Source organism: Dama dama, chromosome 28, assembly GCF_033118175.1.
Source record: "Dama dama isolate Ldn47 chromosome 28, ASM3311817v1, whole genome shotgun sequence".
NCBI classification, from domain to species: domain Eukaryota; kingdom Metazoa; phylum Chordata; class Mammalia; order Artiodactyla; family Cervidae; genus Dama; species Dama dama.
Window position 1 is genome coordinate 50,769,171 of NC_083708.1, and position 22,627 is coordinate 50,791,797.

The window sequence follows — 22,627 nt, forward strand, 5'->3', positions numbered from 1 at the left end:
TGAGTGTCTTCTCATGTGCCTCTTGGTCATCTTGTGACCAAGATGTGACAGATGTGACCATCTGTGACACATGACACATATTTAGATTTTCTCATTTTTTGTTTGGGTTTTTCTGATAGTGAGCCACATGAGATGTCTGTAAATTTTGGAAATCCCTTGTCAGAGGCACCATTTGCAAATATTTTTTCCCATTCTGTGGGTTGTCTTTTGCTGTTTTTTTTTTTTTTTTTATAGTTTGCTTTGCTGTATAAAAGCTTTGAGTTTAAGTCCCATCTGTTTATTTTTGTTTTTATTTCCATTATTCTAGGAGACAGATCAAAAAAGATACTGCTGCAATTTATATCAAAGAGTGTTCTGCCTATGTTTTCCTGTAGGAGTGGACAGTGTTGGGTCTTATATTTATAAGATGGATTATATTTATAAAATGGATTATATTTAATCCATTTTGAGTTTATTTTTGTGTATTGTGTTAAAAACTGTAATTTAATTTTTCCCACCATTTATTGAAGAAACTGTGTTTTCTCCATTGTATATATAGTCTTGCTTCCTTTCTTGTAGATTAATTGACCACTGGTGTGTAATTGACCACAGGGCTTTCTATCCTGTTCTTTTGACTTATATTTCTGTTTTCCTGCCAGTACCAGACCGTTTGATGACTGTAGCTTTGTAGTACTGTCCGAAGGTCAGGGAACCTCTTTCCTCCAACTGTTTTTCTTTCTCAAGATTGCTTTGGCTATTTGGGGTCTTTTATGCTTCCATATAAATTAAAAAAAAATTTTTGTTCCAGTTCTGTGAAAAATGCTGTTGGTAATTTGATAGGGAAGGCATTCAACTTGTAGATTGCCTTGGGTGGTATTGGTCATTTTATTAATAACTATAATGATGTTTTTCCAGTTCTAAGATATTGTATATCTTCTGTTTGTATCATCTTTAATTTTTTTTATCAGCATCTAACAGTTTTCAGAGTCCTGGTCTTTTGTTTTATTCCTAAGTATCTTACTCTTTTTGATGCAATGGGATTACTTTAATTTCTCTTTCTGATCTTTCATTGTTACTGTATAGAAATGCAACAGATTTCCTTGCATTTATTTTGTATCTTGCAATTTTACCAAATTCATTGGCAAGCTTTAGTAGTTTTCTGGTAGCATCTTTAGGATTTTCTATATATAGTATCATGTCATCTGCAAACAGTGACAGTTTTACTCCCTCTTTTCCAATTTGGATTCCCTTTATTTCTCTTTTTGGATTACAATGGCTATAACTTCCACAGCTGTGTTTAATAAAGTGGTTTGAGTAGACATCCTTGTCTTTTTCCTAATCTTAGAGGAAATGCTTTCAGCTTTTCACTGTTGATTATGATGTTAGCTGTAGGTCTGTCACATATGGCCTTTAATTATTTTAGGTAGGCTCCCTCTATGCCTACTTTCTGGAGAGTTTTTTTTATTGTAAATGGGTGTTGAATTTTATCAGAAGCTTTTCCTGCATCTATTGAGATGATCATATGGGTTTCATTCTTCAATTTGTGGGTGTGGTGTATCACAGATTGACTTGCAGATATTGAAAAATCATTGCATCCCTGAGATAAACCCCATTTGATCATGGTTGTGAAAGTGAAGTCGCTCAGGTGTGTCCGACTCTTTGCAACCCCGTGGACTGTAGCCTGCTAGGCTCCTCTGTCCATGGGATTTTCCAGGCAAGAATACTGGAGTGGGTTGCCATTTCCTTCTCCAGGGGATCTTCCCAACCCAGGGGTTGAACCTGGGTCTCCCACATTGTAGGCAGATGCTTTACCATCTGAGCCACCAGGGTTCAATCGTGATCATGGTATATGAGCCCTTTAATGTATGTTGCTAATGTTTTGTTGAGGATTTTTACATCTATGTTCACATCAGTGATATTGGCCTGTAATTGGTTTTTTTTTTTTTTTTTTTTTTGGTGCATTTCCAATATCTTGCATGTGCTCTCCTCACAATTGGCTGATTTTGATACCATATTTGTGTGCAGATGATTTCCTACCTTTACTGTATGTTTGTCTTCACCGGTGAGCTTTCCCATTCATAATTTTGTCTCTAGTCATGGCCTTTTCTTTTCCACCTGGAGCAGTTCCTTTAGTATTTCTTGCAAAGCTGGTCTGGTGGTGCTGAATTCTCTTAGCTTCTGCTTGTCTGTAAAGCTTTTGGTTTCTTGACAAATCTCCAGGAGAGCCTTGCTGAGTAGGTTGTAGGTTCTTCCCTTTCATCAGTTTAAATGTATCACGCCACATTCCCTTCTTACCTGCAGAGAAATCAGTTGATAACCTTATGGGAGTTTCCTTGTACATTATTTTTTTTTTCCCTTATTGCTTTTAGCAATGTTTTCTTTGCCTTTAATTTCTGTCAGTTTATTACTGTCTCAGCATGTTCCTCCTTGAATGCATCCTGCCTGGGACTCTGTGCCTCCTGGACTTGGGTAACATTCTCCTTCCCCATGTTAGAGAAGCTTTTAGCTACTTTTTCTTCAAAGATTTCCTCAGGTCCTTTCTCGCTCGCTCTCTCTTCTTCTGGGACCCCTATAATGCAAATATTAGTGCATTTACTATTGTCCAGAGGTCTCTTAGACTATCCTTATTTCTTTTCATTCTTTATTCTTTTCCACAGCAGTGATTTACATCATTCTGACTTCACAGCCACACACCCCCACCCACCATGCAGGAGAGCCTCCAATATTAACAGGTAAGTCTGGCCTAATCTCTTACAAGGACAACGACTCTTTTCCCTGTGTTCTGGTACACACAAGACTCTGTGAGTGCCCTCCAAGAATGGAATTTATTTCCCCAGTCCTGTGAAATTCCTGTGACTAAGCCAAGTTGGCCTTCTTCTCTGGGAGCTTCTCTGGGAGCTCCCCCTGTTGCCAGACCCCCAGGCTGGGGAGCCTGATGTGGGGCTCAGAACTTTTACTCCCGTGGGAGAACTTCTGTGATATAATTAGTTTCTGGTTTGTGGGCTGCCCACCCAGCGTGTATGGGATTGAACTTTATCACAATTGACCCCTCCTACCATCTTGTGGATGGAGGGTATCTTTTTGGTAGCTTCCAGAATTTGTCAGCGGTTGTTTAGCAGCAAGTTGTGATTTAGTATTTCCATAGACGAGGTCAGCTCATGTCCTCTCCTCCACCTTCTTGTCTTGTCTCCTGTGATTTTCAACCTGATGATATGTACTCAGGAATTTCTACTGTCTAGTCAGTACCTTCTTATAAATACTCTTTCAATCTCTCATGAGCTTACTTCTCCGCTGGATATTCTTCCAGAAAGTAGTAAGGAAATGGCTTGAACATGTAGGTAGTCTCTTCAACCATCAACATATTTACTGTTAATGAACCAAAATAAATAGTTCTGTAGTCACCCAAAAAATAAATACTTGAGACTGACTGTACAGCCGTGGTTTAGAATGAATGATAATGTAATCCATAATCAGCTGTCCATAGCTAAAATCGAAGATACGTGATGAGTCTGTTATCCATGAAGATTTAACACTCCAAGCCTCTCTAAATGACAATTCATATGCTTATATGAACTTATTATCTACAAACAATAAAGGCTCTTAAAAGCCTTTATCAAGTTTATCGGTGTTTTGTGGGACTAACATGCCAGCCAACGAAATAAACACAGCTTTTGCAAGTGACTGATTGATGTGGTGATTCAAAGTAACTACGGGAACACAGAACTACCCAGAATGCCCATTTTTTTTAAAAAGCAGATACATTAGAATCTTTTATTGTCCAATCTCAGAGATGAAATTTATTCCATTAACACAAGCTCTGATTAAAACTTACTTGATTAAAATGTATGAATTGCCTCTTTCAGAATCACTTTAATCCTGAGGCTACTCTAGAATATCCTCAGTGGCTTAAGATATACACATGTACTCCTTCATCTTTTTGAAAACAGACTTGTTTGGGAACAGCCAGATGTAATGAGGAGTTAATTAGTGTACATGATGAGTGACCCTCGGGCACTGCAGGTAGGGAAAGCATGTAAACTGGCGTAGCTTTGTTGTTGTTCTGTTGCTAAGTGGTATCTGACTCTTTGCAACCCCGTGGACTTCAGCACAGAAGGCTTCCCAGTCCTTCACTATCTCCTGAAGTTTGTTCAAACTCATGTCCATTTAGTCAGTGATTCTATCTAACCATCTCCTACCATCTCCTTCTCCTTTTACCTTCAGTCTTTCCCAGCATCAGGGTCTTTTCCAATGAGTCGGTTCTTCATATCAGGTGGCCGAAGTACTGAACCTTCAGCATCAGTCCTTCCAATGAACATTCAGGGTTGATTTCCTTTAGGATTGACTGCTTTGATCTCCTTGCTGTCCAAGAGACTCTCAAGAGTCTTCTCCAGCACCACTATTTGAAAGCATCAATTCTCTGGCTCTCAGCCTTCTTTATGGTACAACTCTCACATCTATACATGACTACTGGAAAAACCATACCTTTGACTAGGTGGATCACTATTGACAAAGTGATGTCTCTGCTTTTTGATATGCTGTCTAGGTTTGTCATAGCTTTTCTTCCAAGGAGCAAACGTCTTTTAATTTAATAGCTGCAGTTTTCCGTCAGCAGTGATTTCAGAGCCCAAGAAAATAAAGTCACTGTTTCCACTGTTTCCCTATCTATTTCCCATGAAGTGATGGGACCAGATGCCATGGTCTTTGTTTTTTGAATGTTGAGTTTCAAGCCAGCTTTTTCACTCTCCTCTTTCACCCTCATCAAGAGGTTCTTTAGTTCCTCTTCACTTTCTGCCATTAGAGTGATATCACATGCATATGTGAGGTTGTTGATACTTCTTCCCAACAATCTTGATTCCAGCTTGTGATTCATCCAGGCTGGCATTTCTCATGGTACTCTGCATATTAAGCTAGGTGACAATATACAGCCTTGACACACTCCTTTCCCACTTTGGAACCAGTCCATTGTTGCATGTCTGGTTCTAACTGTTGCTTCTTGGCCTGCACACAGGTTTCTCAGAAGACAGGGAAGGTGGTCTGGTATTCCCATCTCTTGAAGAATTTTCCACAGTTTTTTGTGATCCACACAGTCTAAGGCTTTAGCATAGTCAGTGAAACAGATGTCTTTCTGGAATTCCCTTGCTTTCTCTATGATCCAGCGAATGTTGGCAATTTGATTTCTGGTTCCTCTGCCTTTTCTAAGCCCAGCTTGTACATCTGGAAATTCTCAGTTTACATACTGCTGAAGCCTAGCTTGAAGGATTTTGAACATAACCATACTAGCATATGAAATGAGCACAACTGTCCGGCAGTTTGAACATTTTTGGGACTGCCCTTCTTTGGAATTGGAATGAAAACTGACAAATTTGCTGACATTGAGTGTAGCACTTGACCAGCATCATCTTCTAGGATTTAAATAGCTTGGCTGGAATTCCATCATCTTTATCCACTCACTTTGTAATGCTTCCTAGTAATGATGCAGCTACTATTGAAAAAAGTTTGAAGTTTCCACAAAAAGTTAAAAATACCTTATAGTTTAGTAACTCCACTTCTGGGTATTTATGCAAAGAAAACAAAATCAGTATCATGAAGAGACATCTGTACCATGGTCACTACAACATTGTATATAATATAGCCAGGACGTGGAAACAACCTAAGTGTCCACTTATGGGTGAATGGATAAAGAAGATGTGAGATAGATATATATCTATCTACACACACACACACAAACATATATATACAGAAAAAGACATTAAAATAGGAAGTCCTTCTTTTGCAACAACATATATGGACCTTGAGGGCATCATTACTCTAGGTAATGGGTTGGCCAAAAAGTTCGTTCAGGTTTTTCTGTACCATCTTATGGAAAAACCCCAGCGAACTTTCTGGCCAATCCAAAAAAATATGTCAGAAAAAGACAAAACTCTATGATCTCACTTATATGTGGAATAAAAAAAAAAAACTGAACTCATAGAAAGCAAAGACAGATTGGTGGTTCCAAGAGGCAAGCAGTGGGGAGTGACAGAAATGGGTGAGGTCGTCAAAAGATACCTCAAAAAAGGGATACGTTCAGGGATACAGTGTCCTTAGTGTTGACTATACTCTATTGCATATTGCATATTTGAAACGTGCTAAGGAAGTAAATCTTAAAAGTTCTCGTAAGAAAAAAGTACAAATGTGCAACTGTGTGAGGTAAGGGATGTTCGATTTACTGTCGTGATTACTTAGCAATGTATAGGTATATAAAATTATATCATATACCTTAAACTAACACATCACGTTCCCTCTGTTAGATCAGAAACTACCTCCATCAGGACAAGCCTGTTAAATATTCATTTCTATGCTACCTTTGCTGACTTAAAACTACTTATCTATATCAACAGTAGAAATAAGTTAAAAATCCCCAGACAAATCTTGGGCAAGACAGATCAAGAATGGAAGGGAAAAAAAAAAAAAAGCAATATTACAAATGTAAAGTAGAATATAACCAACTCAATATCTATATACTAACATTTTTGAAAACTTAGAAAACATGGAAAAGTGTCTTGAAAAAAAGATACATACCTTATGAGATGTGAAGAAGAAATTAAAAGCTCTAATAGTCCTGCAACTATTAAAGACATTGAAGCATCTGTTTAAAATCTTCCCACAAAGATGAGGTTAGATATTATGAATAGTTATAATGATATGTTTTTCTGGAGATCAGGGAAAGGTCAAGGCTAATACATGTCAATATGCTATCACAGAACTCAAAGTAGAAAAACAGCTCTGGTAAGAATTGTAAAATAAATAAAAATAAATAATACCACCTTGACTATATATATATATCAACAGCTACTGCTGTTCTGAACAGCCCAGCTAGCAGCTTGCCCAGTCTGGGCTGCTCACATGTTGAGCCAAGGGTACTCTGGGGGCAGAGATTCCCCCCGCAGACCAATCACAAAACACAACTACTCACTTCTGCTAGGAAACACCACCACTGTAGGGGGCATTTGTTAAATGAACGAATTGGAATATACAGAAAGTAAGTTTTGCAGATGTGAAAGTACAGTTACCAAGATTTCAACAGGTTTCGGTTTTAAAAAAGGGAAAGGCATTCCACTTCCCCCACTTCCCGTATATATTATGTATACTGTTAAAGCTCATTCCCATCTTGATTTTCAACAGGACTCAATCATGAGATATCATTTTTAGGATGCAGAACGAAGTTTAGTGGCTGAACTAGCTGCGCAAAGGAGCTCAATCTTCTTTCTACATGTAAATATTCTCTTCCTTCAATTCAGCACTGCAAAAAAATAACCTCACTGAACCACTTGAATGAACTTCAAAAGGGGACTTCAACCACTCACCTGGATACAAGCCAGAGGCTCATTTGTCCAAATCGAATATCCACCAACTAAGTATATTCTCTCATTATGGACAGCAACTCCAGATTCATTTTGGCCTAAAGTAAAGAGAATTGAATAAAAGAGGAAAAATAAATCCATTTCCTTGCATGTCTTAATTAACCCTTTTGCCACTGAGGGGTAGTTTTCCCCTGTGGCACACGTGTATATTCCACAGGATTTTTGCCGCAACTAACCCCTGCCTCCCAGGTCTCAGAGGGAAGAATTAAGCACTCTCAGAGAATGAATCAGTGTTGGGTCAGAACCAGGTGATAACACTCAACAGCCAGTCAAATTAGTAAATACAGCATTAAAGACAGCAATAATAAGCCGTATAGAAGAGTTTAATACCATGTTGTATGCCATTAATTAATACTAATGGAAATAAAGTATATTTGAGGAATGTAAAACACCTCTTGTTCTACTGAATACAAATACTTTTAAGGCAAGTGCTTACATCTGTAACAGCTGCAACTCCAAGAAGCGAATAAAACAGAGCCATGCCCCTAGTGTGCCCCAAATGAAGACAAATGACAGAAGAAGACTGATAGTTACTACTTTCCTTTTTCTTTACATACACAACAATTTTAAGACTATATTATAAAGTTCCTGAGCTGGGACCAGCCTGGGTAGTCCCTAGATATAGACACGCCAAAATGATAAAAGGTTCCTCCTCCATTTAAAAAAAAAAAAAGAATAACTCACTACCACATATTCTTCCCTGGAGGCCATCAGAGAGAGACAGTCTCTTCTTATTGATGGGCTAACACAGAATTGACTCGGGTAATAAATAAGCTGGATCCTACAGCAGACAGAATCACAGATCGGGGGACCAAGGGGCTAAGGTACCACTACGGGAACTCAGAATTAAGTGCTGTAGGTGGGCCTCAGATCATTTTCCAGAAAAACAGGAGCTCAGTATAAAGCATCTAACCCTCTCACACTGGTTAGGCCCCCAACGTGGACTCCTCAGCAGTGGCTGTGAGTGCCCACTCAGCATATTAAAATGCCTTCAGGCCATAGTCCTGCCCACCCTTTTGAGCCTGTGATCTTAATGGAAGGGAAGGGATCTTAATAACGCAAGCCAAGAAGGGAGGAAGTTTTCAACTTCATAAAGAAATGTCAGGGGTGGGCTATTTGCTTCTTTCTTTTCATTCACTTTGGGATGAGGATGGTCGCTCCCTAGTGCTGCTCATGGTGATGGCTGGATAGGTCTGTGTGGTCAGAAGTGCTGCCAGACCCCTACGCATAGAACATCTCCAGTGTTTTCTCTTTAGGAAAATACAGGCAAAAAACGATATCTGACAGTGATAAACAGTGAAGACCATTCTCCTGAACTCATAAGAAATAAGACTAAAAGTGAGAAGAGAAAAATAAATTGCTCCTACAGAGTCATTAACTCAGCACCTGATCCCTCCTACTGATACCAGTGTTCCTACATGAATATTGATTGACAATAATGGACTTGACATGCCTCTCTCGACAATGTGAGAACACACACAAAGGTAAACACAGGCCCTGAGAAACTGGATGCTCAGCCAATGGACTGAGTCAGATTTTAACTGAGTCAGAGAGAAACAATGTTCACCTTTGGTAATAAAACCAAGTTGTTCTACTATCATGCATTTAATATTTAGAGCTGCCCTCAAGATGTCTAAAAAAACAAGTTTGTCAACTTCCTGAATCTCTTCTTTCTCCTGATTTACTTAATCAAAGGTACTTGCCAGTCAACAGGTTAAAATTGCAGCGCGTCCACTGGTCAGTGTCTATGTTGTAGGAATCTATATGCCGCACGAGGATCCGGTCATTATTGTAATCCAGGTCATTGCCTCCAAGAACATAAAGCTTCCTTTGAACAGCAGCCATGGAATGGTAGACCCGCCTCTGCAGCATGGGGCTACGGCTTATCCACTTATTCTGAAAAGAAGAGAAATGCAGGTGAACTGCTAACTGAAGATGTCCATGGCAGAAAACAGCGGAGCCTCATTAGTAGTTGCTGGTGGACCACATTCTATTTAAATATTGTTTACTTAGTTTGAAAGGAATGGGTGTCTTACCTGAGAACAAGTGCAGAAGATCCTACAAGTTCTAACTGTTTTGCAATTTACATAAGGCATTTCCTCTTGTTTGGGCTGCATTTTAGAGGGCATTTTGCATTTGTAAGAGGAGCATATGAGAGTTTAGAAGTTTTCATGATAGTTATCTCCCAGTTGAGAGAACATACTCCTACAAATGACTTAGGAGTGCACATGCATAGGTATTTGTGTACAGTGGTGTAATGATAACAAAACAGGCTCTGGATCCAGGATACCGAGTTTATAATTTGTGTGTGAGCTTGGCAATTTACTTAACCTGTCTGTGCCTGCTTCCTCCTCTGTAAAATGGAGATAACAGCACCCAACTGACAAGCCTGTTGTGAAGATTAAATGAGCTAATGCACCTAAAGCATTTAGAACACTGCCTGGCACACATGTCTGATAATGTGCACTTTAGGAAACGTGATTTAGGTCATACCTGAATGGTCTAGTGGTTTTCCCTATTTTCTCCAATTCAAGTCTGAACTTGGCAATAAGGAGTTCATGATCTAAGCCACAGTCAGCAATAGAATGTGAAGTCAAGTGGCCTTAAGAAGCATCACTATGAACAAAGCTGGTGGAGGGGATGGAATCCCAGATGAGCTATTTCAAATCCTAAAAGATGGTGCTGTGAAAGTGCTGCACTCAATATGCCAGCAAATTTGGAAAACTCAGCAGTGGCCACAGGACTGGAAAAGATCAATTTTCCTTCCAATCCCAAACAAAGGCAATGCTAAAGAATCTTCAAACTACCTCACAATTGCACTCATCTCACACGCTAGTAAAGTAATGCTCAAAATTCCCCAAGCCAGGCTTCAACAGTACGTGAACCGTGAACTTCCAGATGTTCAAGCTGGATTTAGAAAAGGCAGAGGAACAAGAGATCAAATTGCCAACATTCGTTGGATTATCGAAAAAGCAAGAGAGTTCCAGAAAAACATCTATTTCTGCTTTATTGACTACACCAAAGCCCTTGACTTTGTGGATCACCACCAACTGTGGAAAATTCTGAAAGAGATGGGAATACCAGACCACCTGACCCGCCTCTTGAGAAATCTGTATGCAGGTCAGGAAGCAACATTTGAATTGGACATAGAACAACAGACTGGTTCTAAATAGGAAAAGGAGTATGTTAAGGCTGTATATTTTCACCCTGCTTATTTAACTTACATGCAGAGTACATCATGAGAAACGCTGGGTTGGATGAAGCACAGGCTGGAATCAAGATTGCCGGGAGAAATATCAATAACCTCAGATATGCAGATGACACCACCCTTATGGCAGAAAGGGAAGAAGAACTAAAGAGCCTCTTGATGAAAATGAAAGAGGAGAGTGAAATAGTTGGCTTAAAGCTCAACATTCAGAAAACTAAGATCAGGGCATCCGGTCCCATCACTTCATGGCAAATAGATGGGGAAACAGTAGAAACAGTAACAGACTCTATTTGGGGAGGCTCCAAAATGACTGCAGATGGTGACTGCAGCCATGAAAATAAAAGACACTTGCTCCTTGGAAGAAAAGTTATGATCAACCTAAGACAACATATTAAAAAGCAGAGATATCACTTTGCCAACAAAGGTCCATCTAGTCAAGGCTATGGTTTTCCCAGTGGTCATGTATGGATGTAAGAGTTGGACTATAAAGAAAGCTGAGTGCCAAAGAACTGATGCTTTTGAGCTGTGGTGTTGGAGAAGACTCTTGAGAGTCCCTTGGACTGCAAGGAGATCCAACTGTCCATCCTAAAGGAAATCAGTCCTGAATATTCATTGGAAGGGCTGATGTTGAAGCTGAAATGCTAATACTTTGGCCACCAGATGCGAAGAACTGACTCCTTTGAAAAGACCCTGCTGGAAAAGATTGAAGGCGGAAGGAGAAGGGGATGACAGAGGATGAGATGGTTGGATGGCATCTCCGACTCAATAAACATGAGTTTGAGTAAACTCTGGGAATTGGTGATGGACAAGGAGGTCTGGCGTGCTGCAGTCCATGGGGTCGCAAGAAGTCGGACATGACTGAGCGACTGAACTGAACTAGGAAACTTACTGTGATTAAATCACTGGCTCACAGGGGACCCTACATAAGCTAATGTGAGGGCAGCTTTGCTGTTCTTTCCAGGATGAACCTCCTGAGGTCAATGGAAGAGAAAAGTGTTGATTCAGCAACAAACCCCTCACAGCCTTTAATATATTTACACTCACATCTTCACCAAATTGGGAAAAGTTATTTCCAGGCATATTGTTATTTGGTCTTCTGTTACAGAAGACCATTTCTTTAGGAAATGGTAAAACCTCTAATGTTTGGTTTTATATCACTCTCAGGATTAAGAAAAGTATCCTCAACTCCTCTCTAATAAGGTTATTTAAAATATAAAAATAGGTGAAAATCAAATATGACTTTAATTTAAATCTCAAGTAATGGACAGGTAAATAAGCCTAACCATTTTCTTTTTATATAAACACTAAACATACAGGAAGAACACAGGTAATTTCTTTTTGCCAAGAAAAATTTGGGTTTCGACCAGAAAAATCATCATGTTTTGAATACATACAACTTCACCAGTTCACAGAGGTATAAACGCAGAATCAGAAAAAAAAAAAAAGTTTTGTATAAATATTGGTCCATTCACTAATGGCATACTGACTGGCTCATTTCTAATTTCTCTTTTAAAGATATACTCACAAGAAAAAAGTGGTTTGTCCAGTTGTTTAAGGCTTGCATTCATCTGCTCCCCCAGTTTTTAAACATGTCACAATAAGAATCTCCTTCCAATTAATTGTATCTTTAATAGAAGAGTTAAACCTTTCTTTTAGATATTCTAAGAGCTACCTTTAATACATTACACACAAGTGGATTTAACTCCAGACGCTGACGGTGCTTCCTGAAGGTGCTTTGTATGAGGCAATGCGTCACGGTCTGAGGACGCAGTGTTTGCACTAGCAGTCCAGTCCCCTGCCACAGGACTCTGGATGCCATCTGCTGTGCAAAGCCTGCCTGCATCCCCGATCATATCTTTAGCTTCCTTCACTGCCGTGCCTGCCAGGTGAGCCGCCAACCGCGGCAAAGGCAGAGAAACAGAGAGGCCTGGCGGGGTCATCCCTAATAAGCTAGCGTGTGGATGCTAATCAGTGCTGAGGAAGCGGAGGTCACCCCGGCCCGCCTGTTGGCAGGTAGCGATGTGCTCTGTGGCAGATGGCAGGCATTACTGACTTTCCACAAAGGCCTAGCAGAGAAATAAGCACCAGGGCTGAATGATAGAGTTATTGAGATTCTGAGCAAGATGCAAGCAGATGTGATGTTTGCCAGTACCCACCGTAAACAATATGCCAGCAGAATTTTAAAAAAGAGCATGTGTGTACAAACATGAAACAGAACTCATTTGAGAAATGTTAACACCTTCTTCCTCTTTAACCACGTGTGCACCAAACTCAAGCAACTGTAATTAATGATCCCCCTTGAGACACCCAGCCCAGGAACACATGGTCTCCCAAATGGACAGCTTCTAATGACATCAGGAAACACACTTGCAAAGACAGAAATACTTTTGTTACACTCAGAATCAAGGAACTGTAAAAATTAAAAGATACCAAATAGATTGAGGTCACTCTGAACATATATTTGATGGCTAACCCCGACCTAGACTGTCAAAGTCAACCTGTTGTTTCCCAGTTCCATTATCTTCAGCTGATGAAGATTTGACCTCCAATCATTTTGGAATATTGTCATAACCAGGAAAAATACTTACATTGCCAAAATCACAGAAATGGCAAAACTCAGCAAACATGTGTCACAGTTACAGATACTTTGGTAGAAGGAAAAGAAAAATAGTTGTTCTTTTGTGGGGAAAGAAGTCATGAAATGTGCATGAGAAGTGGGCAGAAGGGACAGGCACCATCCCAATGTGCCCAGTCCAGGCCCAGCTCTTAGATGAAAAACATACTCCAACTCTTCAGATACCTCTCCTTCAGATTTATCCTTCACAATGCCCTGGGATATGCTGACTATACAGGGTTAAATAAAAGTTACTGTTTATTTGGGAATAACAAAACTATAAGCGTGCTCCCTTCCTAGAATGACAAGCCTTCTCAAAGGCTGCAGCAACAAGACAGTGCAAATCGTTTCTCAGGAAATCTCAAAGACACTTGAGATAAACGGAAATAAGGGCATTTAACTCATCAACATATTTTCCCTCTTTCCTACATTATGCAAAACTCTGAAAGAGTTAAGCATTGAGTAGAGCATAAAACAAAAAGAGCTGAGAGTTCATGTTTTGTAAGGGGGGGAAAAAAAGCAACCCAAAAGCAGTTTATCCAGATGCTTCCTTTTCTCTATGTAAGTTTAAGATGCATGTGTGTGTATAGACTTGGCATTCCAACTCCTAATTACTGCAGGAATCTTTAAAAATTCATTTTAATTAAGGTAATGAGCTTTTCTTAGATGAGTCTTACCTGGTTAGGTTCATATACCATTAGTCTGTTCTGGTATTGTGCCGTGTTAGTTACTCCACCTGTAACGGATTAGCACGTGTTAGCGCTTTCATGAATAAGAAATGGGATAGTCCAACATAAGAACGAGATACAATTAAATGAAAATTAGCTACTGCTGAGGATCTGTTTGTACACCCTCGTGGTGAACCCATGACATAGTTAAGCTTATTGTTGAAGCAGTTTCATTTTCAAGAAACATTTCAGAAGCAATCCAGTTGAGAGCAAGCAACAAGTACGCTGAGATTACCACGAGGCGCCCAATTCTGGCAAGCTGCTCTGCATGGCCAGAATGAGGAGCAAAATATGGCGAGGGAGTGGGGGCAAGCATAGCACACTTAACACAAATCTCTACAATATTTAAGCCAGGGACATAGTTATATGGAAAACTCTTGTCCTTGGCTAACTTGTCATCTTATAGCTGTAGTCTTAGGTGTGCTAACACAGTGAACAGTAATATCTTCTTTTTTTTAAGACTTTTTGATGTGGATCATTTTTAAAGTCTTTATTGAATCTGTTACAATATTGCTTCTGTTTTACATTTTTTGGCTTTGTGGCCCAGAGGCATGCAGGATCTTAGCTCCCCAACCAGGGATCGAACCCACACCCCCTGCATTGGAAGACAAAGCCTTAACCATTGGACTGACTGCCAGGGAAGTCCTGACACAGTGATATCCTGATGTCTCTTTGGAAGAACCATATCTAAAAAAACATTACTTATCAAAAGAGATCTAGAGCCAGTGTTGTCCAATAGAATAAGCACCACAAACAGGAGTCACATATGCAATTTTAATTTTTCCAGTAGTCACACTGAACAGAAAAAAGAAATCCTTTACTTTAAACTTCATATGAATTTAATTTAACTCTAAATAATAACCCCCCCCCCCCTTATCTCTGAGGGATACATTCCAAGATCTGCAGTGGATGCCTGAAAGTGTAGGATGGCACCAAATACTGTATATACTTTGTTTTTCCTATATTTACATATACCTATGATAAAGTTTAATTTACAAATTAGGCACAGTAAGAGATTAACAACAATAACTAATAATGAATTTGAACAATTATAAAATATACCCTAATAAAAGTTACATAAATGCAGACTCTTTCTCAAAATACCTTATTGTACTGTACTTCTGATGATGATGATGTGCATGATATAACCTACTTGATGAGATGAAGTAAGGGGAATGACATAAATCATTTATGAAGCTTCCTACAAGTTTTACAACCCAGGAATATCTTCCTCGAAGACCTGGGAGCCATCCCATTGAGATGTTATCATCAAGGAAGATAATGTTCCCATCTCTCAGTTTCTAATGGAGGCTAGGAGCCTAATTCTGAAGGATGCAAATCAGGAAACACAAATGACCAAGCCACAGAGAAAAACATTTACAGATTCAGGGTAACTGAATGTGCTCAACACATCACACAGATCAACCTTCCTCCAAAAGTACTTCGGTATATTTCATCTAGTTCACCCCAATGCTTAAAAACCCTATTGTTTTTCAGAGGAGTTGACTTCAGACTGCATTCTAATCTCCCTCCCCTAGTGCAATAGTCTTGGATCAAGTCTCCCTTGTCTGTTTAACTTTGTCCAGTAAAATTTTTGCTTTGGTAGTTCAAATACTTTGGATAGGTCACAACTGTCAACTCCATGGCCAGAAGTCAAATCAACCAAACACCACAGAATTAGTGCATCAGCTTAACGAAAGTGGAATAATCAACCAATACTAATGGATATATAAAAAGGAGAGGAAACAGCTCAGGCCAACCATTACTGTCTCAATCCCTGTAAGGAGAGTATATCTTTCACATAACTGACCATAGCTACTATTAACTGGAAGGCTTTTTTTTAAATAAGTTCTCTCTGAAGCTTGCAACCACTTTCAAGATCAAGCAAAGTGGTTTGTCTGCAGAAGAACTCCACAAAGAACAGAGAGAAATAAGCTTCCTGCCCTCAAACAGTCTTCTCTGGATTTCTCACTGAATGTCTCATTTTTAAAGATGAAATCAAAGAAAAAGATAATACACTTAAGAAAACTGAGGCTGAAATACCTATGTAGAGTCAAAACGTATGTCAAATACAGAGGGATGTTTGCTTTCCCCTCAACCTTCCTTTATTGTATCTGATTAAAAATTGAACGTCCAATAATTCTTTCTCAGCATAACTACAGAAAAGTAATCAAATCTATTGAGACCTCACAAGGCTTCAGGGTTAAAATGATTGCCAAGTGCTTTTGATCTGGCCCATAACCTCGAGATTAATGTCCAGCTCGCCTATAATCATTTCTCCAAATGAGAGGGAACAGAAGGTGAACTCCCCCCACATTATTTCAAAACTCTGACAGCTTCTCTACTTGTTTTAGAAATATGAGACAGAATTAATATCTACCCTAGTAAACTATCTGTTTATGACACCATTTGAAGATATTTACACTACAATACGTATCAGACTCTGCCCATTATAGATTAAATGTACAACCAGTGGATTAGAAGGCAGCTACTGAACTCTCTCTCCCAAGCAGGGCACACCACTTATCTTCCTGCTTTCCAGAATTACTATTTATTGTCTTCCTCAGATGCCTTTATAATACAATTTTCCCCCTTAATCTGCGCCCAGTAATTAGATTCCTTACCCTTACATACAAATTTTCACTCTTATGACAATGTTTAGAAATGAGATATTGGGTTACTCGTTGGGGGTAAGAATAAAAGTCCTAGTTAGTTACTTGGTTGATTACTTCTAGAATGTTAAACCACAGGAGGTGCTTAAAAAGCCGAGTGCTGTAACTTTTGCCAAGTCAGGGTGGCGAGGGAAAAACCTTAAGAATTGGTTCTATTGCTTTCCCCCTTTGAAACAACTTACAAATGAGCATATAAATAAAAAGCATTTCTTCTCAGTACAAAAAATAAATTTTAAAAAAGCATCCAAGTTTGCAGCCCACATTTCTCTAGCAGTATTTCTCATTTTCAGAGCTTTGTCATTACATTCCCTTCACATAACACTCTTCACTTTTAGATTAATCTTCTGAAATGAGATGCTAAGGATTTGCATACAGATTTGACTATACAAAAATAGATATGGAATTAATAACAGTCTCTATATGTTTTAATTTCTCCTAGACTGGAGTACCCTTGCCTGCAGCAGTATTCCTGGCTTTGAAAGTCATCAAGCTGATTTGTCTGCTCTGGGTTATGATGCCACATGCTGCTATACTGTCCCCCGCAATCAAAGCACTTGCAAAGATAGATTCCATGCCTTCCTCTATCGAGTATATTTTATAGATTGGCAGTTTTGATCTCCCTCCCCCACCCCAGGGGGGATAATCTGCATCTTAACAGCTTTCTATAGATACATCTGTCATTAAATATGCCATCTCGTATCAGCAACCATTTTTAAAGCCAAGTTTTCCCGAACTTTGAAGTGCCAGAGTCAAAGTTAAGACTTTTCAGCCAAAATTGAAAATGAACAACCCTGTCTTATACTTTTGAACTGTGACTTAAAGATATACGGCAGGTTCCCTCAAAGTCAAATAAGTCTTTAAAAACTGCCAGAAGGAATGAAAAGTTACCACCATGCTACCAGCAGTGAGAAATGCTCTCTATCATCAAGACAAGAGTAAAACATTTTTCTTAAGCTTTCCTGTTCAACTTCCCACAAAACGTTGTGACAAATGGATGAGTGCATGCCAGGGAGAAGATGACAGGTGACTGCCAAACAAACAGCCTTTGTCTCCACTACTGCGAGCTCACTACTCCTAAATTCGTTGTGCTCAAGAGCAACAACTCACCAATGCTGACAGTGTCTGTAAAATAGTGTGGGTCAATATATGTTAGTCAAGGTAGGTCAAGTCTGTTGGCTCTGCTTTTTTTTTTTCCCACTATCTTTGCTCAAATTGCTCAAATTTGGAGTATGCTCAAATTCATGTCCATTGAGCCAGTGATGCCATCCAACCACCTCATCCTTTGTTGCTCCCTTCTCTTCCTGCCCTCAATCTTTCCCAACATCAGAGTCTTTTCCAATGAGTCAGCTCTTTGCATCAGGTGGCCAAAGTATTGAAGCTTCAGCATCAGTCCTTCCAATGAATATTCAGGTTGATTTTGTTTAGGGTTGACTGCTTTGATCTCCTTGCTCTCCAAGGGACTCTTGAGAGTCTTCTTCAACACCACAATTCGAAAGCATCAATTCTTTGGCGCTCAGCCTTCTTTATGGCATTGCTCTCATAACCATATAAGACTACTGGAAAAACCATAGCTTTGACTAGATGGACCTTTGTTGGCAAAGTAACGTCTCTGCTTTTTAATATACTGTCTAGGTTTGTCATAGATTTTCTTCCAAGGAGCAAGAGTCTCTTAATTTCATGGCTGCAGTCACCATCTGCAGTGATTTTGGAGCCCAAGAAAAGAAAATGTCACGGTTTCTACTTTTCCCCCATCTATTTGCCATGATCTTCTTTTTTTGAACGTTGAGTTTTAAGCCAACTTTTTCACTCTCCTCTTTCACCTTCATCAAGAGGCTCTTTAGTTTCTCTTCCCTTTCTGCTATTAGGGTAGTATCATCTGCATACCTGAGGTTGCTGATACCTCTCCTGGCAATCTTGATTTCAGCTAGGAGCACGGGCACATTCAGTTCTTTGCATCCTGCTCTGTTCCAGTAGGGGTACTACCACTACATTGGGTACCACAGACTCCTACTAAGGACTTTAGTACTCTCTACTTATCAACAGAGATCCCTGAAAAAAAAAAAAAAAAAGCAGGGCCAACAGACTTGACCTACCTTGACTAACATATATTGACCCACACTATTTTACAGACACTGTCAGCATTGGTGAGTTGTTGCTCTTGTGCACAACGAACTTAGGAGTGGTGAGCTCGCAGTAGTGGAGACAAAGGCTGTTTGTTTGGCAGTCACCTGTCATCTTCTCCCTGGCATGCACTCATCCATTTGTCACAACGTTTTGTGGGAAGTTGAACAGGGAAGCGTAAGAAAAATGTTTTACTCTTGTCTATCTTTGCTCAAAAATGTTTTGAGAATTTGAGCAAAGATAGTGAAGGACAGGGAAGCCTGGCAAGCTACAGTCCATGGGGTCTCAAAGAGTTGGAACTACTTAGCAACTGAACAACAACAACAGTGCTCTTGGGGAAGATGCTCCAGGCTGGAATTCTGCCAGCCAGTTCAAGACTGTGGAAAACCATCTAGAGTTCTTTGCAATTCCCTTGAAGGCCTGCAGTGCCAGCTTCACAGTAATCCGGGGGTAGGGGAGGGAGAATTTCAGCACAAGCTATGTCATGTCTGACCCCCCTTACAGCTCCTTTATGACTCTCCTCTTGGGTAAGCCACTGAGCGGCCAAGCCCAGGTTCCTCATATGCAGAATAGAGACAGAAACCTCTCTCTCAGGTTTCAGATGAATGAGAGTACTTGGAACAGCAGCCAAGTTCACCACGATATTGTAGTAGTTTGTTCACAAAGGTTTCTAACCATTTTCATAAAAGGTACAAATGAGTATATATGGAATACTGAAAAAGTAACTTAAGTATGGAATACTGAACTAATGAATGAATTTTGCAGCCTGAAATTGATTTCTTATAGTTCTTTTTTCTAATAACCAGAATTACTGACCGGTTTATAAGGGTTTCAAAGACTTTTTCCTTTTTAACAGTTTTAGCTTCTGCTCTGTATGTAAACTTGGTCCAATTTGCAAAAGATTTTTAAAAACTTCACACTCATAGTCTAATTATCAAAAGAATAAACTGGCATTATTTAAGTTCATATAAGCTGTTTATTAAAAGAGCCAAACTCATTAGTATTCCTTGATAAAGGGATACCATGAGAATATTTATAATGAATGCAAAAATAAACATTTTATTATCTTATTTTTTACATGATATTATACTGCCCATATTTTGGGAGTGTTAATACTGCCACATAAACAATTAAAGCCAAGAATCTTTCCACTAAATTAGCATCTTGAAACGAAGCATCCTTAATCCATGCATTAAATTAAGACTAGAATCCATATTATTTCTGTCACACTTGAGGAAACCACACAAATGGATAGGTAATTAATACATTCGAAACCCTGCAAAGAAAGTCTCAAATTTATAGAATACCTATAACGAAAAGATTGATGCACTTGAAAATATAAATTTTATATATATATACACATATGTTACCTAGAGTGAACAGATATAAATGTGTAATTCAAAATATGTAAAGTATGCACCATGTGTTATTTTAAGTAAGTGAAATAATAAGTGATGGTAACATCTACTACAATGCAGATGTCAGCTGACCTTTAAAATCTCAATGAAATCCACTCTAACTCCAATTCCTCATTCTGTAGGAAGCTGGAATCCTGCCTCCAAAGATTCTGCAGCTTCCTAGCAGGATTAAACTCTACAGGTCACTACTGCCTGTCTCTAGTGTCCTGGTTTTGCTGTTTTCTTCTTGAATCTTTTACCTTTTTCCTGCTATTACACAAACTCTTCAACCAATTCCCTATTTCTATGATGTTTTGGGGTGGCCAAAAAGTTTGTTGGTTAGTGAATAGGTTTTTCAATCAGGTTCCTGGTGAAAATGAAAAATATGTATTTTCACTTAAAATCGAACAAATTTTTTGGCCCACCCAATAGCTTTACTCTTCTTCTCTCCTCTTGGGCATAAAGAAAAATGACATATTTCTCATATTCTTAGGTAGAACAATTCAGCTTACTCCCTTTTCTACTTTCTTTTTCTAAATTCTTCTAGACAGACACAAATTGATCATCTGAACAAAGACTGTTCTCGCCATGAAAGAAATGGAGCCAATGGCTGTTTGTTTGTTTTGTTTTGTTTTTACCTACTTAAGCTACCAATCTGAAAGGCCATTAGGCTACTATATTATAATATGTAATCCTTTCAGAAAACAATGTTCTAATCTAAGCCAATATATTGATACTTTAGAGTAGTCCATATTATCACTGTTCCTTTATACATTTTAACTTTATATCATTTCTGTTTCAGAATCTAAACTATAGAAACACAAAAAGAAAGACATAATATAGGTCAACTCTGTGCCCTAAGATGGTCAGTTAATTAAAGACAATCAAATGATCATTGATCCTACACAAATGTCCAGGTATGAACTATTCTATGTATCATTAACGTTCAGTCACGCCATTTGGAAGTTCTTTTTACAATGTGAGCATCTATTTTTGAGATCTTTCTTTTTTGCAACTGATTTGTGTGGTTTCATGGGAAAACTATGGTTTTCAAAAACCAGAGTCACAGAAATCAAATTCCTTCTTTGCTAAATAATCACTGTGTTATCCAAAAAAACCACTTAACCTCTTTAAGCCTCATTTCTTCAGAAGCAATGTGAGGGGAAACCAAATGCTGCTTCAGAATAAAAGGAAGTCAGTTTAGGATGAAAGCTTTGGTGATTATTTTGGAGAATGTGTAGGTTATCTGATTGCTTTCTTTGAACCATTTAGTCTTTTAAAAGCATTGTAGAATGGTTCATTTCTGTTCGGCTTCCATCTCAGTAAAATACGGTAATGGTTTTGTTTTAATCTCTTTCAGATGGGGAGTAGTAAAGGCTGGAGCATAACTGGGGGGCAGGGGGGAGTGGAAACAACAGAAGAAAAAGTAACTGCTGGGACCAGCTAGCTGCTAGGACCTAAAACAACAAAAAGATTATTTCATTCTTTGTGGAATTCCAGCTTACTAGAAACTGAGGGTAAAGAATCCGCCAGGAATGCAGGAGATTTAGTTCGATCTCTGGGTCGGGAAGATCTCCTGGAGAAGGAAATGACAACCCACTCCAGTATTCTTGCCTGGGAAATCCCATGGACAGAGAAGCCTGGAGGGTTACAGTCCATGGGGTTGCAAAGAGATAGATACAACTACTGAGAGACTAACACTTTCAGGAACTTTTTAGTGGAATGTCAAGCTGCTGCTGCTGCTGCTGCTAAGTCACTTCAGTCGTGTCCGACTCTGTGCGACCCCATAGACGGCAGCCCACCAGGCTCCCCCGTCCCTGGGATTCTCCAGGCAAGAACACTGGAGTGGGTTGCCATTTCCTTCTCCAATGCGTGAAAGTGAAAAGTGAAAGTGAAGTCGCTCAGTCGTGTCCGACTCTTAGCGACCCCATGGACCGAAGCCTACCATACTCCTCCATCCATGGGATTTTCCAGGCAAGAGTACTGGAGTGGGGTGCCATTGCCTTCTCTGGGAATGTCAAGCTATCAAGCCCCAAACTCCTCCTCAGGAGCAAAAAACAGCCTCTTAGGCAGTCATTCCACATCACAACAAACTTATTTCTCCCTCAAGCAAACCTGAGGCCCTGGACCCCACCTAACTGGGATCCCAGCATGCTGAACTCTCCCAGTAGATCCTCTGGGCCATTCCCAGTCTAAAAACTTTCCATTGTGAGTGAATTCAAGGATTTGCCCTCATCAACTCTGCTGAGTACCACCAAAAAACAGAACAGAAATTTGCATACTGGGCTACCATAACTTTGTGCTTTCTCATTCAGCATGGGTTCTGACACAATTCGTAGAAACATGTTAGTTCCCTCTGTTTCCTCTCAGAAACTTTTCCCAAGTCCGCTGCCCACAGGCCCTCTTCCGGACCCTGAAATGGCACGACCCAGCTTGCATCCTGCCCTGGAACAGGGCAGGGGGGGGGGGGGCGGGGAGGGGGGGGTCTCTCCTGTCCAAGCCTGA

The 22,627-nt window shown here is 39.5% G+C and overlaps 1 protein-coding gene across 4 annotated transcripts in view; it reads right to left on the minus strand.

Moving 5' to 3' along the window:
* KLHL32 (kelch like family member 32) overlaps positions 1 to 22,627 on the minus strand; it is a 215,989-nt gene that overhangs the window by 7,126 nt on the left and 186,236 nt on the right. For 3 of the 4 annotated variants that reach the window (XM_061131890.1, XM_061131888.1, XM_061131891.1), the window contains 3 exons: positions 13,882 to 13,940; positions 9,086 to 9,278; positions 7,326 to 7,420 (listed from right to left, as the gene is read on the minus strand). In XM_061131890.1, coding sequence (XP_060987873.1) covers positions 7,326 to 7,420; positions 9,086 to 9,278; positions 13,882 to 13,940 — 347 coding nt within the window. Of the gene's footprint in view, positions 1 to 7,325; positions 7,421 to 9,085; positions 9,279 to 13,881; positions 13,941 to 22,627 lie in introns of those variants that run through there. The other variant, XR_009690978.1, reaches the window with a different exon arrangement.